Genomic DNA, 16,102 nt, shown 5'->3' with positions numbered 1-16,102 from the left:
ACGAGTGAACGGATCAAGTTCTAAGTAGGCTTGATCGATAGCTTGGGGTCCAATTAGGGGGGGATTTCTTTTATAATATTCTGCTACGTGCCCTACGAGCGGAGATATTGCGACGCAAAGTCCAAATGTGAAAATTTTTTATTAAGATACGTTGTCTACGTCGACCGCTCTTCTTTATAACATACATGTAACAAACAAAGAACGTCACTTTCACTTTTTCGACACTGGCGGCTAGCGGCGTTAGTGTCGCAGTGCAGTGCAGTGCAGACAGTGCGTTCGTTTAGAGCGCTATCCTGTCAGTCAGTTCATCATCTGATCAGTTAACCTATCTCGATCGATCGAGAGACACGGTAGTACGCGCGGAGCGAGACCGATCGTGTGACTCTTTATTACGCGTCGCGTCGCGAGGTAAGGTGCGACAACGCGCGCATACGCGCGTACGCGAAACGGCAGTAACACCGTAATCGTGCCGGCGATATACTGAATTGAATTGCTTCGTGCTTATCTAAAGATTTCGTATCCCTACATTGGGTGCGTTCAGCCGATACTCCGCTAGCCTAGCAATCGTGAGCAGTCGCTCGTTTTCGCTCGTTTCCTCTCCTTTGACCCAATGGATTAAAAGGAGAGGAAACGAGCGACTGCTCACGATTGCTAGGCTAGCGGAGTATCGGCTGAACGCACCCATCGTGTTACTATCGCTGCCGGAAAAGAAGGTCCTCTACGCTTGGCAGAAAGTGACGACTGACACGTTCGATCCCGACTTCGTTGATCGCAGAAGAGCTCAACTCGAGGTACGTTTCCGATTTGCAATTATAAAAGTATTGTGCGATGAATGTTGTACCCAATTATAACCTCAAATAAAGTTGTGCACGTTGCTGAAAGATATATATATATATATATATATCTTGATATATAGGCTACGGTCAACGTGATACAAATGCTCATCTTGATATATAGGCTACGGTCAACGTGATACAAATGCTCTGGAGCGTTCTTCTTCTCCTTCTTTCTTCATTGAAAGATAAGAGAAGAGGAATGCTTCGAAGCATTTGTAGTGTCACGTTGACCATAGCCATAATATCATATTAATACATTATTTTATTTTTTAGGTCAAGGATTGCCATTTAAAGCTGGTACGTTTGATGGGGCTGTCAGTATTTCTGCGCTTGTGGTTGTGCTATGCAAGCAAAACTTTGCACAATCCTACAAGACGTTTATATCGTTTCTTATCAACGTTGTATGCATGTCTGTCAAGAAGCGCAAGAGCAGTGTTACAATTCTATCCAGAGAACGGTGAGAACAGGTTGTTGATATTATATATATCTTGATATATAGGCTACGGTCAACGTGATACAAATGCTCTGGAGCGTTCTTCTTCTCCTTCTTTCTTCATTGAAAGAAAAGAGAAGAGGAATGCTTCGAAGCATTTGTAGTGTCACGTTGACCGTAACCATAATATCATATTGATACATTATTTTATTTTTAGACGTAGCTGTTGATGAAAGAGAATTAGATGGTAACTTAATTTTGGGAGATAGAAATAACGTGGATAAAGCACTGAGAAGCCTGCAAAAGACCGACAGCAGATATAAGTAAGAGAATTTATTATTATTTTTCTTTTTCATACACTTATTGTAATTATTAATTGAATTATAATTTTATTGCAGTAACGCTACTCGCGAACCACGAGAGTCGCGTGGCAAACGGGAAAAGAAAACCGAGGACAGTATATAAACCAAGCAGCGAAAAAATATCCCTATTCGACTTTCTCGAGGATAAATTACCTGTACAACCTGAGAGCGTCGAAACAACTAATTTGTCTCAAAACAGCTACATACAAATTAATAAAAGTAATCAAGATCGTTTTGAATCAAGAGGATTTGATAATATATATATATATATATATATATATATATAGATTATATATAGAGACATTATTATATATAGAGATTATATAGAGACAAAGATTAAATCCTGTTGCTCTCAACATCTGCCTCTGCCTCGTCTACCCCAATGGTAATTGGGTGATGACAATTTATATAAGACGGCCATGAACCTTTCTTCTTGGCGTCGTATCCCCGCGGCTCTGCCTCTTGGTCTGCGAACTGTAAAATAATAAAATTGTATAAGAAATTTTATGAATTAAATACATATAAAATGAATTAAATTTTTTATATATAACGAGAAGATATTTATTATTATTATTACATACCCAATGTCCAGTTCTATCTCTAAGTTTTGGATCTCCACAATTGAACGGAACTGACGAACTGTGCAATATTTGTATATGTTTTCTATCTTTTGGTATACGTTGAATAAATTGAGGCAATTGAATTCGCCATGTTCCGACAGGTTCATAATCTGAACAACTTCGCAAAAGTGTATGGAAATGATCCATATGAGCGTCCGTAATCCATTTGCCTCGAATAATTATATTTTTTTCTTTACGTTTTAAAATTACTTTCTTTTTTAAATTCTGTTTGGATCGCTTTATAATAGCGCGATTGTTTAAATCCTGCTGCTCTGCACGAGATTTTGTAGGAAAAGGGGGGTAAGGGCCCAACTTTAATTTAAATCAAAAAAAAAGGGCCAGGGGAAAAAAAAAAAGGGAAAAAAAGAGAAAAAGGATAGGGGTTTTGGGGGTTTTTTTGGGCGAAAGGTTTTTAAGGGGACCCCCGGAAATAGAAAAACCCCGGGAGGGGAAAAAAGGTTTTTCGAGTTCTTCGTCCCCCGTTAAAACGGCGATCTCTTATTTTGGACCGCTTTTTGTACGTTCTTTTTAATCTCTAATGTGAAAATTATCCCGGTACTCTTAAGTTTGCGTAAAACATTAATTTTGCTAATTTCATAAATTTTATCTACGTTTTTTTTGGGGTTTTGCCCAAAATTTTTAATTTTTTTGGCTTTTAAAATATTTTACCCTTAACTAAAGGAAACGACATAGTATGCGAAATTATACTTATGAAGTTTTAAAAAAGGGGGAAATAAATACTTTGTATATTTAATAATCCCCTTTTTATTTTTTTTTACTTGAACTTTTGGGCCTTAGCATTACAAAAAAAAAAAAAAATCTGACATCAGGTCTGAATTTTGCATTTTGGGGCTAGGAACTTGCCCTTCAAAATAATACATACAATGGGGAAAAAATTCTTTCCCCCAAAAAACAAAAAACAAAAAAAAAACAAAACGCTATTTTATTAGAAATTTAAAAAAATATTTTCTTATCCTTTATTTTAGTATCCCTAATTTGTAAAAATTTAAAAATTTATTAACAATTTAAAAAGTGCACTTATGAAAACGGAAAAAAATATGTTATATTATAAAAAAATCACTTTTTGGGTAATTTTTGTTGCATATACTTTTTAATTTTATAAAAATTAGAATATTTTTTATATTTTATTTTTAAAATTATTTTTTAGGCAAAAATCCAAAATTTCCCAAGGGCCCGGGCCCAGTTTTTAAACCTGTTTTCAATTTATTGGTGGCCAAGCGAAGAAAAATTACAGATTAAAAACACTTTCCACTTCTCTCCCCATGTTCTGGAACTTACCACAACAGAAAAACCTTTGGGCATTAACATTGAATCTTGTACTTGGACCCCTTGGCCTCTTTTCAAAAAGCATAAAATAATGCCTTTGCCATTGCCCGCTTTTTTCTCCACTAACGCCCTTTTTGGGCAAAAGGGGCAGTTTTGAAAGCTTTTTTTGATAAATTAAATTTCCCCAGCGGGTTTTTATAATCACGATTGTTACATTTTAACAGATGTTCCTGCTCTTTTTTAGACCCCCTTTTCTTCTGAATTTTTCAGATTGGTCAGGGGGGTGGATTTAAGAAATTCTTCCTTCAATACTTTAAAGGGCCCTTTCCCGGGCCAAATGAACTTTAGACCTTGCCTGACCAACTGAACATAATGACCCTTGACTGACCAAATGAAGATGCGAAGAGGCTAAAGATGCTGAAGATGCACAGATTTCTGAAGATCTATACTTCTGAAGATTCGGAAAATTTTCCTTTTTTTGGGAGAGAATTTTTAAAAAATTTTAGTCCTCACCATTAAAAAAATCTAATTTTTCCCCAAATTTTTTTAACCCGGGGATTCAGATGGTGGGGTGCATTGGTTTTACTGTAGTTTTAAATGTAACCAAATTTTTGGTTTTTGGGGAAAGACTGGGACTGCTGACTGTGGTTCAGATTGTGATGTTTCCCGGGGAACTGCCCTGCTGGCTGTATTTCAGATTGTGGGTTTTATGGAAAGATTTATTTAAATTTTACTTCTTCGCCCAAAGTTGCTTGGGTGTATTGCGGTGGGGCCCCCCTTTTGGGGCCAAGGGAAAAAAGGGCCGGTTAAAAAAGTACCCCTTTCCCCTTTCCCTTTGGGCCTTTTCAATTCTTCCCTGTACCTGATGGTCATACATATTCCAAACGGTGTTTTTGAGTGAATTGGTTGGGAAAAATTTTTTCCCTGTTTCCCGAATTGCATCCACTGCAAAATAGAGTACCTATAAAACTCCCCCAATGTAAAACTAATGTAAACCCAGAATCATGCAAACCCCCTTATTATATATGTTTTGTACGAAATATCTTTTAAATTTTTCAATTAAACTTTTTTTTTTTCTTACCCCAATTACAGGCGAGTGCGATAGACTCCATGTATCGGCGCAAACTTCTTTTCTTATAAATTTTTTGTTTTTTAAAACTAAAGGCAAGGAGTTTTTCCCAAAGAAAATTAAAACCATTCCCCCAAAAACTTTTAAACCACTGAATTCTTCATTTTTTTTTTCTGACATGCTGCTTTTTGGGGTTTTGTCAAGCTCCCCCGACGTGAACCCCCGTCGGTTTTACGATTTTTTTGCGTACCGTATTTTTCTTTTAAAAATACCCCAAATAAATAATCCGTTTTTTACCCTTTTTTACATTTAAAAAAAAAAAATACTTTCGTGAATAGAGTGAAACTGCCTCGTACTACATTGACATTTCTGCAGCGTAACACATTTATTTTTTGTTTTTCCCCGTTCTTTTCGTTTTCCTTTTGCCCCAATGAATTGACGAACTCAAAAAGAGACAAAAGCCCGAACCCAAAAACAGGTTGTCGGTAAAACCGGGGCGTAGAGAAACAAGAAATAAGAAGCAAAAACAGAAAACAGGAACAAAGAGCACATTGTAGATCAGGCTTTGTTTCAAATTTTAAAATAATGGGAAGAAAAATGTTTTTCAGAAAACAATTTCCCATAACTCTCAGTTATGGCATAACTATTCATAAAAAGTCAAGGATTAACCTTGCAAAACGCTGTTATGGATATAGGTAATTCTATATTTAGTTGTTGCTCAGTCATATGTTGCGTTATCCCGACTACCGTCTTTGGATGGATTGCATTTAAATTAACTTTGATCCTTCAGCTGTAAAAGTAAGTGAAAGAAGCTATTAGCGAATATAATCGACTAATACGAACATTTCTACCGCAAGCACAAACGATTCCTATTTCGAAAAAACGTTTCGAAAAGTAAAAGATGTTCCGTGGACATTGTCGAAAATAATCAATGCCGGTCAAGAGTCAGATCAACAAGTTGGAAAAAGTACTGTTGAGCCGATACCTGTTTTGCAAAATGAAGATGGAGTTTCATGCTACGCAAATTCAGTAATACAATGTTTCTTGCAGTCAAGTATTATTAGGAAAGTGTTGCTTAAAGTTGATAAAGATGATTTAAGTATATTAGCGCATAAATATGACAAACGATTACCTAATTTGAATGCTGATGCGATACGGACAGATTTAGGAGAGCGCTTTACGAGTCGTGGTGATGAAAACCCAGCAAAACGAGACGCTCTTGAATTTCTTATTGCCATTTGCACAAAATATAATTACATAAAAAATTTGGTCGGGCATCAAGTTACTCGTACTACTAAGTGCATTAGCAACTCATGTGGTTATACGACAAAAGATAATATTACTGATAACATAGTTGTTCCAATTTCTATTAATAATTTGAAGAAGAAAAGTTATAATCTTAATAATTTATTGAAGGATACATTTTTAAATTGGGGTCCGTTATATGGAAAAACATGCCAATTTTGTGCAGGAAATTTAGTATTTAGAAATGAATTAACGTTGACGAAAGAAATAGTTATCATTCATTTAATTTTGTTCTCGTCACAGGATAATAAATTAGTGAAAATACCACAGACATTTAATTTAACTGGCATATCAACAACTAAGATATCGATAGCTAAACAGCAGTATAAAGTAATGAATACTATATTTCATCAGGGTACATTTATTGAAGATGGTCATTATACAAGTATGTGTAGAGAAAGGACATTTTGGATTGAATTTGATGATGGAAAAATTATAGAAAATAAACGATGGCTTACAGGTGCTAAAGGTCTTTATATATTATTTTTGGAAAAAGTTGGTAAGAAATAATTTATACAAGCAACGTAATATACATGCATATTTTACATAAAAGCAATGTCCGGCAATGTGTATATATATATATATATATTGTCACGACTTTTTGCACTCCCGGACCGCTCCGGGACGTGAGCCGGATCAAAAGGACTTAGGAGAGCGGGATGGTTGGCCTCTCCAGTGATTTCCTCGCACCTCCGATACCCCACGAAATGTTCCGAATGTTAGACGCGTACCTTCGCGTCCACGAAATCGCGAGAACCTAAACGAGACGCGAAACGAAGTGTGGAGGTGCGTGGAATCGGCTAGCTTGACCTAATCACGGGCGGGGTTAATGAAGGGCGGCACGGCACTCGGCGGGGTGACACGTTAATTTCATACTCAGTCAGATAACAAAGAATATAATATTTATTGAGTACTGGTTGTGGGGAAAAAAACCACGTTTACCACCCCGGCTTCGTAAAACAAAAGAAAATTTCGATAAAATCAAAAAGGGCCGGGGGCCGGGGGGTGGCCCGGTTTTTTTTTAAAACCAACATATAACTACTGCCGGGGGGGAGGACCCCCCGGAGTATTAATTTGGGTCTCAAATAACCCGCTAAAGGTTTTTTAATTCTCAAAAAATTAATAATTGTTTGGAATTTGAAATCAAAAATTTAACGTTTAATACACTCACAGATTTAAAAGGTTCAACCCCAAAATTCGCGAATAAGGGTACGTAAACGTTTGGGGATTGCGGGGAAAACCACGTGGGGGACGTAAAAAAACTCAAATCGCAATAAACCCTTAATTAAAACCCGAATATTGGGCCGGGGGGCGCAACGGAGAGGCGCCGATCTTTTAAAACCCAAAAGTCCGGGATGGGGGCCCAAAATTTTTGGGGGGCGCCAGTTTGGAAAAGGCCACACCACCTTTGACTCCGAAGTGGCCCTTCAAAATTCACAAAACGCTGGGAAAAACTACGCAAAAAAACATCTAAACGCCGAAGCTTTTGAAGCCGTAATTTTTTAAACGGGGAGTAAAACGCAACGCAAGTAATCCGGGACGCAAATTTTCCCCCAACGCAAAGCACAATTATAAAACCCCGGAAAACAAAATTCGAAAAACCCGATCGCAAACCCTAAACCCGACGCTCAAAAACATCAAATTTCCCGACGCGAAAAAAGGGGAACCAAATTTAAACGAACTACCGGCCCGTATGGGGCCAAATCCAAGGTCGCGGGGGAAAAACGCAAAAAAATACCGGGGAAAAAACCCGAACTCTGATTTTCCTCGCCATTTTTTTCCCTCAAAGGGTTTTTCCGGGTGGGGGTGGGGTTTCCCCCGGGGGGTTTATTCCTTTTGAAAAAAAAAACGTCATCCCCCGGGGGGAAACGCAATTTTTTACCCCCTGGTTTTTCTGGGTTCCCCCCCTTTGGTTTTTCCCTGGGGGGGAAAAATTTTCCGGGTTTTTGTAAAGGGCGGCGGGGGGGGGGACACCCGGGGGCCCCCGGGGGGGAAAACCGTCAAAAACCCCCCCCCCCAAGAAAAAAGCATCCCGGGGCGGGTTCCCCTTTTACCCAAAACCTCCCCCCCCGGGGGGGGGGTGACCAGGGGGAACCCCAAAAAAAGGGGGAGATCTCCGCCCCGGGCCCCCGGGACAAGGGAACAAAACCCCCAAGTGGGGACTTTCACAACTAACTAAAAAAAAAAAAATGTGGGGGGGAAAAAAAGGGTTTTAAAATTTGGGCAATTCTATTCAAAAACCCGGGGCCCCCCCCCAAGAATTGGAACCGGGGGGAAATCGCAAGGGGGAAAAGGGAAAATCCTTTATCCCCCCTTCCCCCCCTTTTTTGGAAAACCCCAGGCGGGGGTTTTTGGGGACCCGGGGTACGACACCTAGGGGGGGGGCGAAATCCCCCCCCCCCTTTTTTGCAAAGAAAAATAAAAAACCCCCAAACCTCCCCCAAAAGGCGGAGGATTTTAAACCCCCCTTTTGGTCGATTCCCCGGCAGTACTGGCCCAAAATTTTTTTGGGGGGGTCTTTTTTGACCAGGCCCTTTTTTTTTTTCTAGGGCCGCTCTGGGCATTTTTCCCAAAAAAAAAATAACCAAAAATAGGGGGGTCGCCCAAAAAGAAGGGAAAAGCGCAAAGGGGGCCCTTCGGGGCCCATTAGTGGGTTTTCGGCCCGGGCCCGCGGAGGGGGACGCGACACCTTTTGGGGGGCTTTTTTCCGGGTTTTGGGAAAATTTTGGAAAAAAGGAGGGGGTTTTTTGGGGGGGGTTAAAACAAAATTTTCTTTACTTTTTGGGGGTTAAAAAAAATTTTTTTAAAAACCCAAAAAAAGGGGACACTTAAAAGGTGACCCCCAAAAAAAATAACAAAAAAAAAACGCAAAAACCCCCTTTTCCCAAAAAAAGGGGGTTTTTACCCCCTTTGATAAAAATTTTTTTTCCAAAAAAAATTTCCCAAAGGGGAATGGGAAAGTCGTTAAAAGGGCGCAAAATTTTTCGTGGGGGGAAAGGGGGGGGGGGGGGGGGGGGGGGGGCCCAAAAAAAAAAAAAAAAAAAAAAAATTTTTTGGTAGAAAATTTTTCCGGGGGAAACCCCTTGAAAAAGCGGGGGGACGATAAGACGTGCTTTTTGTTTTAAAACGCGGGGGGCCCCCCCAACGGGACTCCCTACGAAAATTTTTTAATTTTTGGGTTTTTTGTTTCATTCGGGGCCCTAAAAATTTTCGAAAACCCTGCCCCGAAATTTTGGGAAAATTTTTCCCCTTTTTTTTCCCCCCCAAAAAGGGTGGTCGGAGTTCCCCCCCGCGACAGTTTCTTTTTCCCCTTTTCCGCAAGAGTTTAAAAAAAGGGTTGATTTTCCCCCCAAAAATTTCCCCAAAAAAAAGGGGGGGTCGCCTGAAGCAAAGGGATGGTGTGGGGAAAAATTTTGTCCCAAAAAACCCCAAAATTTTTTTAAAATTTTTTGGGTTTTCCTTTTTTTGGGGTTTGGCCCCTTTCCAAAAAAAAGCGGTTTTCATTTTTTTCCAATACGCAATTGACTCGTTCGACGGGGCCCCCTTGTGGGGGGGATAGGGCGGCCCCTTTTTGTTTTTTGAACCCGAAATTTTTTCCCTAAGTGGGGAAATTTCGTTTAAAAAACCGGGTTTGGGCCCTTTTTAAAACGGGAAACGGGGGGGGGGGCCTCCCCAACAAAAAAAAAGGGGTTTTTTCCGAGGGGCCCCATCTGGCTGGGTTTCCGGTGGGATTCTTGGTTTTAGGAGCCACGTGCCTTTGGCCAAAAAACCGTGAAGCAACCCCCCGGGAGGGTCGGAATTTCTTAATGGCCCACACGACCGCTAGGCATTCCTGCTCGGTTGTCGAGTACTTTTTCTCCGCGTCGGACAGGGCTCTACTCGCGAAAGCCACCACATGCTCGTGACCGTCAATCGGCTGTGTTAGCACAGCGCCTAGACCCACGGAGCTTGCATCTGTTTGCAGCACAAACGGCACGCTAAAGTCCGGACACGATAGGGTTGGCGGGGACGTCAGACACTCCTTTATTGTGTCGAAAGCGGACCTTTGTTCTTCGCCCCATTCCCACACCTGATTCTTTTTAAGTAACCGCGTTAACGGTTCGAGAAGTGTAGCACACTGCGGGATGAAACGACGGTACCAAGAGGCCATGCCGATAAAGCGGCGTAACTGTCGGAGGTTACGCGGCGCGGGATATTCCCTAATCGCAACAGTTTTGTCGGGATCGACCTTCAAACCCTCCCGTTGGACTAAAAATCTGAGGTACTTTACTTGCGCGCGACAGAATTTGCTTTTCTCAGGATTAATCGTTAAGCCCGCCTCGCGAATACGCGCGAAAACTCGTCCCAACCACTCGAGATGCTCTTCGAAAGTTTCGGTAGCCACGACGATATCATCCAGATACGCGAACGCGTAAGGATCCATTTCTGGTCCAACTAAGCGATCTAATAACCTCTGAAAGGTGGCGGGAGCTCCCGTTAAGCCAAACGGCATTCGCTTAAAATGAAATAAGCCTTTTCCCGGTACCGCAAAGGCCGTGATTTCCTTGCTCTTTTTTGATAGCGGGATCTGGAAGTAAGCCTGGCTGAGGTCGATGGTCGAAATATACCGTGCCTCACGCAGTTTGTCTAAGATCGCGTTCATATACGGTAGTGGGTACGCGTCCTTTTTCGAGACATTGTTCACGAGTCGGAAATCTAAACAGAAGCGATACGTCCCGTTAGGCTTTTTAATCATGACGATAGGCGTCGACCACTCGCTCTGCGACGGCTCTATTATACCGGCCTTTAGTAGGCGATCTACTTCCTCGTAAATGGCTTCCTTTATTTTCGGTGACACGGGGTAACAACGTTGCCGAATTGGAGGGTGGTCTCCTACATCGATATTATGCTCGGTCAACGTGGTGGCGCCGAGTTCCTCTGTACTTCCCGCAATTCGTGACTTTAGGAACGATTGTAACTGTTTTTCTTGTTCGGGAGTTAACTCGCTTAGCCCGCAGCAAACGAGAGGCGACGCTTCTGGCTTTCGCGTCCCTTCTCCCTCCCCCGATTGACCTAGCTCGATATCCACGTTGTCATCTCCGGCCACTATCACTCGAACGCTCGCGAGAGAGCTAGAAGATCCCTTTTCGAAAGGGTAAGATCGCGAGGAATCTTCAACGAAATTCCAAGTACCGTTCGCGAAATTGATATTCACTCCGAATGCCGTCAGGAAATCCACACCCAAGATACACGGTAACGCTAATGTCGGTAGTGAATAAACTCTCATGTTCAATGTTTTACCGTGCACGCTAATCGGGACCCTCACTTCCCCCCTTACTCTCGCCGTCTGATTGGTCGCGGTCGTCACGCGCCTGCCGCCGGCCGGATTGAACTTAAAACCGAGCTGCTTAATTAAGGCGATAACTTCCGGACCCGCGAACGTACGGCTAGAACCCGAGTCTACTAAAGCGCTGATCTCAAACCCCTGGATTTGGATGCGCAGAAACTTGAGAGAGGCCGAGCCTCCCTGTTCGCTAAACGCGCTATACGCGGCATCGCGGTGCTCTATCGGTAACGACTTTTCAGGGGCGGAGGGGTTAGGAGTCGGGTCGCCCCTGGTTTGCGACTCCCTTACTCGTTTCCCGAACACGTCGGGCAAGTGCGGGTGGTGTATTCGGCCCTTCCACACCGATAACAGTGTTTACGCGGCGGGGCCGTGCAATCACGCGCGAAATGCCCAGTCGAATCGCAATTCCAACATTTTGCGGCCTGCGTCGCGTTTGCGGTGACCGATGAGGTGCCCGGCGCATTCGCCGCAGATGCGGCAGTCACGGCCGGGGTATTCTCTTTCGGCCCGCGGGCATTGGCCCTCCTCGCGCCCGCCCCTGCTCCGCTCGAATTTGCGTTAGTCACGCCGAGAGCAGCCACGGAATCGCGATGTTGCCCGCCCCCCTGTCGGTTCGCGCCCTTCGGCGCTCGGTAAGCGAGATCCGGGAAGAAGGACCGTTCCGGCGGAGGCGGAGCACGATAATTTTGTGCGGCGCGGTAACTATCTTCCGCACGCGCGGCCCATCGCTCAAGCGCGTCCATATTGTTTACCGCGTCCTGAGGTACTAAAGTCTGCAACCGGGGCAGCATGTGTCGGTGCGCGTACCCGACCTTCTCCTCCTCGCGCCACGGCGGCGATAACCGATCGTAAAGGGTGTTTAAGCAAGTCAGGAAGTCCGTTACGGACTCCTGTTCCCCCTGCGTTCGCCGCATAATTTCGTCGCGAAGGGCGAACTGAAAATCCGGGTTTCCGAAACGTGTACGCCACGCGGTTTTAAACGCGGCCCATGTCGTCAGCCGTTCCCTCTTCCCGCGAAACCAATAAAGCGCTATACCTGAGAGAAAGAACGGGAGACATCGTAAAATATCCTCATCAGCGACCGGAATCAATTCGCGGCCCTCCTCAACGCGCAATAGAAACGTTTCGGCATCCTCTCCGCGCGCGCCCGAAAACTTTAAGTCCCATTTCCGCATGATATTATAAATGGTCGTCGCGGAGTTTTCGCCCGCCTCGTGCGAGGTTTGATGCACGTGATCCCGGAAAACGCCCGAGTGATCGAGGTGCGAAGACGCAACCAACCCCGCTGACGGACTATCCGGGCGGGTGTCTCCCACAGGAATCTCAAGGTATCCTGCATTAACCGGGTAATCCGCATCGGCCCCCGTCAGCTGTATTAATTCGACGTTTGTCGCGCGGTTCGATTCGGAGTCGGCCACACGGTTCGACTCGGATGCCCTTTCGGAGCCGCCGCCGCGACGCGCGGTCGTCAGCAAGCGTAACAGGCGAAGCGCCAGCTCGGGATCGGACCCGTCGGTGGCTAATCCGCGTCGACTCAATTCGGCGATCCGTTCCTCGCGCGTAGCGTGGAGGATCCACTCATCGGTAAGCTCGGTGGAATTCATTTCGTCGTTCGAAATTATTCTCGAAAGCGAAATCTATATTCCGCGCGAAAGCTACGGAATGTTACCGTATTTCCGAAAGAGAATAACACGCGAACAATAATACACGAACAATAACACTCGCGAAAGGAATGTAACGGTAACGCGAAATAGGCAAACAGTTTTTCTGACGCGATAGTCCGCTCGATGTAAACACCGAATTCCGGTGTTATCGCGATCGCACTTTCACCAAATTCCAACGCGTCTCACGGCACCGAATAATATCTCCGATTTACCGAGTAACCCACCCGAATACATTTACTTCAATAATCAATTTTCAAATAATATTTTACACCAAGCTGCAAGAAAGAGGTTAGACAAAACATAATATGGCACAACACAATTAAATAGTATCGCAATCAAAAATATATCATATATAATATCGCATCAAAACATGAAATAAGGAAAGGATTAATTCTTTATTCCGACAAACACAAGGAAACGAAATCAGCAAGTAATCCGCGAGACTCTTGTCACCCGCGCGAAAATATCGTAGCGCCGTACCGAGCCCTTTACGTGCCTTTCGGCGATTTTTCGGCAGCCCCACGTTGGGCGCCAAATTTTGTCACGACTTTTTGCACTCCCGGACCGCTCCGGGACGTGAGCCAGATCAAAAGGACTTAGGAGAGCGGGATGGTTCGCCTCTCCAGTGATTTCCTCGCACCTCCGATACCCCACGAAATGTTCCGAATGTTAGACGCGTACCTTCGCGTCCACGAAATCGCGAGAACCTAAACGAGACGCGAAACGAAGTGTGGAGGTGCGTGGAATCGGCTAGCTTGACCTAATCACGGGCGGGGTTAATGAAGGGCGGCACGGCACTCGGCGGGGTGACACGTTAATTTCATACTCAGTCAGATAACAAAGAATATAATATTTATTGAGTACTGGTTGTCGGGAAAATAACAACGTTTATCCATCCGGCTTCGATCAAACACAAGATAATTTCGATAACTAAATCAAGAATGCCGGTGGCGGGGTGTCGAGATTCCTTTAACAGAACTAATATTACTGCGGACGCGAGACACCCACGGAGTATTAACTGGGTCTCTAATAAACCCGCTGAAGGTTCTATTCTCAAACAATTAATAATATGATATGAATAATATGAATAATAATAAGACGCTTAATATCACTCACGAGAGTGAGGTTCAACACCAAATGTCGCGAAATAAGGGTACGTCACGCTTGGATTGCGTGGAAACCACGTCCGGGACCGTACGAAAACTCTATCGCAATAATATCTTAACTTAACGCGAGATATTCGGCTCGGGCGCAACGGGGAGGCGCCGAGTCATTTAACCAAGCAAGTCGCGATATCGCTAATAATGTTGGGCGCCAGGTGTGGAGAAGGCCACACCACCTTTGACTCGAAGTGCGCTTCTAATATCCACGGAACGCTAGGAAGAACTACGCAATTAACATCTAAACGCACGAAGCGTGTGAACGCCGGTAATTTCTTAACGCGAGTATAGGACGCAACGCAAGTAATACCGGACGCAAAGTTTCTCAACGCGAGAGCACAATTATCAACCCGTAATAACGAAATTCGAACACCGATCGCTACGCTAACATCGACGCTCGAACATCAGAATTTCCCGACGCGAAGAAACGGAACGCAATTGACGAACTACCGGCCCGTATGCGGCCGTATACCAAGGTCGCGAGGACAACGCAATATACTCGCGATACCGAACTCATTAACGCCTATCGCGATCTCCAGGGATTCGCCACAACGCTTGTACCACGGTTCCGCGGCCACGATACCATCCCGAGGCCCTTCGCTCTCGTTATCGATCGCGAAATTACACTCAATCTTAACGTACGTTATCCCGAGCGAGAGCGTGTACCGGAGGGCGGTGTCGTGGCTTTACATATCGCGATTTACGGGCAACCTCACCGGGAATACGCCTCCTCCTGGGCTCCTCGCCGTCGCCTTCCACCACGATCCTCGATCCTCCAGACGAATATCAAAATACCCGACTCGGGGTGGCTATCGCGTATCTTACAAAACGATTCTCGCCGACGGACGACCAGAGAGTGAAAACGCTAGACCCGCTCGATTGCGGAATCGATACGGTACCCCTTCCTGAGGGGCGCGCGAGCCAATCGGGCGCGAGCTTGCAAGCCCGCGGTGTCCCGGCGCAGTGCTGTCGATACGAGATCCTTCGGGGGCGTGCAACGGTCCCTCGGCGGCGTGCGACTTCTCAATTCTGTCCTTAGCAGCGGACGGAATTCGGTTATCGCCGGTGTGTCTCCGGTTTGACCCTGGGGCGGTAATCGTCACCCCGTAGGTCGATGTTTTGTAGAGATCCTTTGCTGAAGCCGGGTGTTCACCCATGCTCTTGGGGCCCCGCTATCGGCGGCCTCGTCCGTCGCTGCCGTACGTGCCGCCCGCCTGCCGCGCTGCTCTCGCCAGCCCGCGATCTCTGCTGCTTTCGCGTTTGCCACCTCTCCCGGGTAATCGATCGTCCTTGATTTTCCTCGCCACGTACTCCCTCGAAGGTTTGCCGTGGTGTGGGTGAGGTGCCGCGCGTATTACATTGCAAAAAAAAAGAACGTCATCAGAACGTGGAAACGCAATTAATTACGACCCTTGGAGATCTCGCCGTTGCCTCCCTGGTCCGTCCCTGGGCGCGAAATTCCGCGTCTTGTGACGGCGGCGGGGCGCCGCGACGATGCGGCGAGCCGCAACGTCACAATATATATATTTACAACTTCAGACACATTTTTTTATAAGGTGTAATTTTTTTCTGTTAAAATTAAGATGCGTAACACTACAAAAAGGCGTGATATCCGTACAAAATTACCTTTTTCAAAAAAAAAGGTAAAAAAAGGCGCCAAGTACACGCATAGTAGTACATATGTATTATGTTGTTACCTCGAAAAAAACAAAGTGGTAGTATTATACCTCGAAATAACACCCTGTACATACTGTTTATACAATGCGTAATACTAAAAAAGGCGTGATATCCGTACAAAATTACCTTTTTCAAAAAAAGGTTAAAAAATGCGCCAAGTACACGCATAGTAGTATATATGTTGTTACCTCGAAAAAAAAACAGTGGTACTATTATACCTCAAAAAAATCTAAGTAACAAGTGGTAGACGTAATCTTTGTATTTCGAAAAATCTTGAAAAAACCTAAGCAGTAGTATCTTTACCTCGAAAAAACCGAAGTAACAAGTGGTAGACGTAATCTTTGTATGTATCTCGAAAAATCT

At 44.4% G+C, this 16,102-nt stretch overlaps 1 protein-coding gene across 1 annotated transcript; it reads left to right on the top strand.

Moving 5' to 3' along the window:
* Positions 1 to 208: 208 nt before the first annotated feature.
* Positions 209 to 2,178, top strand: LOC143896757 (uncharacterized). Its single transcript, XM_077404772.1, has 4 exons — positions 209 to 791; positions 1,110 to 1,293; positions 1,487 to 1,592; positions 1,668 to 2,178. The coding sequence occupies exons 2-4, from the start codon at positions 1,143 to 1,145 to the stop codon at positions 1,732 to 1,734; spliced, it is 324 nt and encodes a 107-aa protein (XP_077260898.1). The 5' UTR covers positions 209 to 791; positions 1,110 to 1,142; the 3' UTR covers positions 1,735 to 2,178.
* The last annotated feature ends 13,924 nt before the right edge of the window (positions 2,179 to 16,102 follow it).

Source organism: Temnothorax americanus, unplaced genomic scaffold (genome assembly GCF_048541705.1).
Source record: "Temnothorax americanus isolate GAGA-0224 unplaced genomic scaffold, ASM4854170v1 Scaffold198, whole genome shotgun sequence".
NCBI classification, from domain to species: domain Eukaryota; kingdom Metazoa; phylum Arthropoda; class Insecta; order Hymenoptera; family Formicidae; genus Temnothorax; species Temnothorax americanus.
The sequence above is the reverse complement of the archived record's forward strand: the minus strand, read 5'-3'. Positions and strand labels throughout refer to the sequence as shown.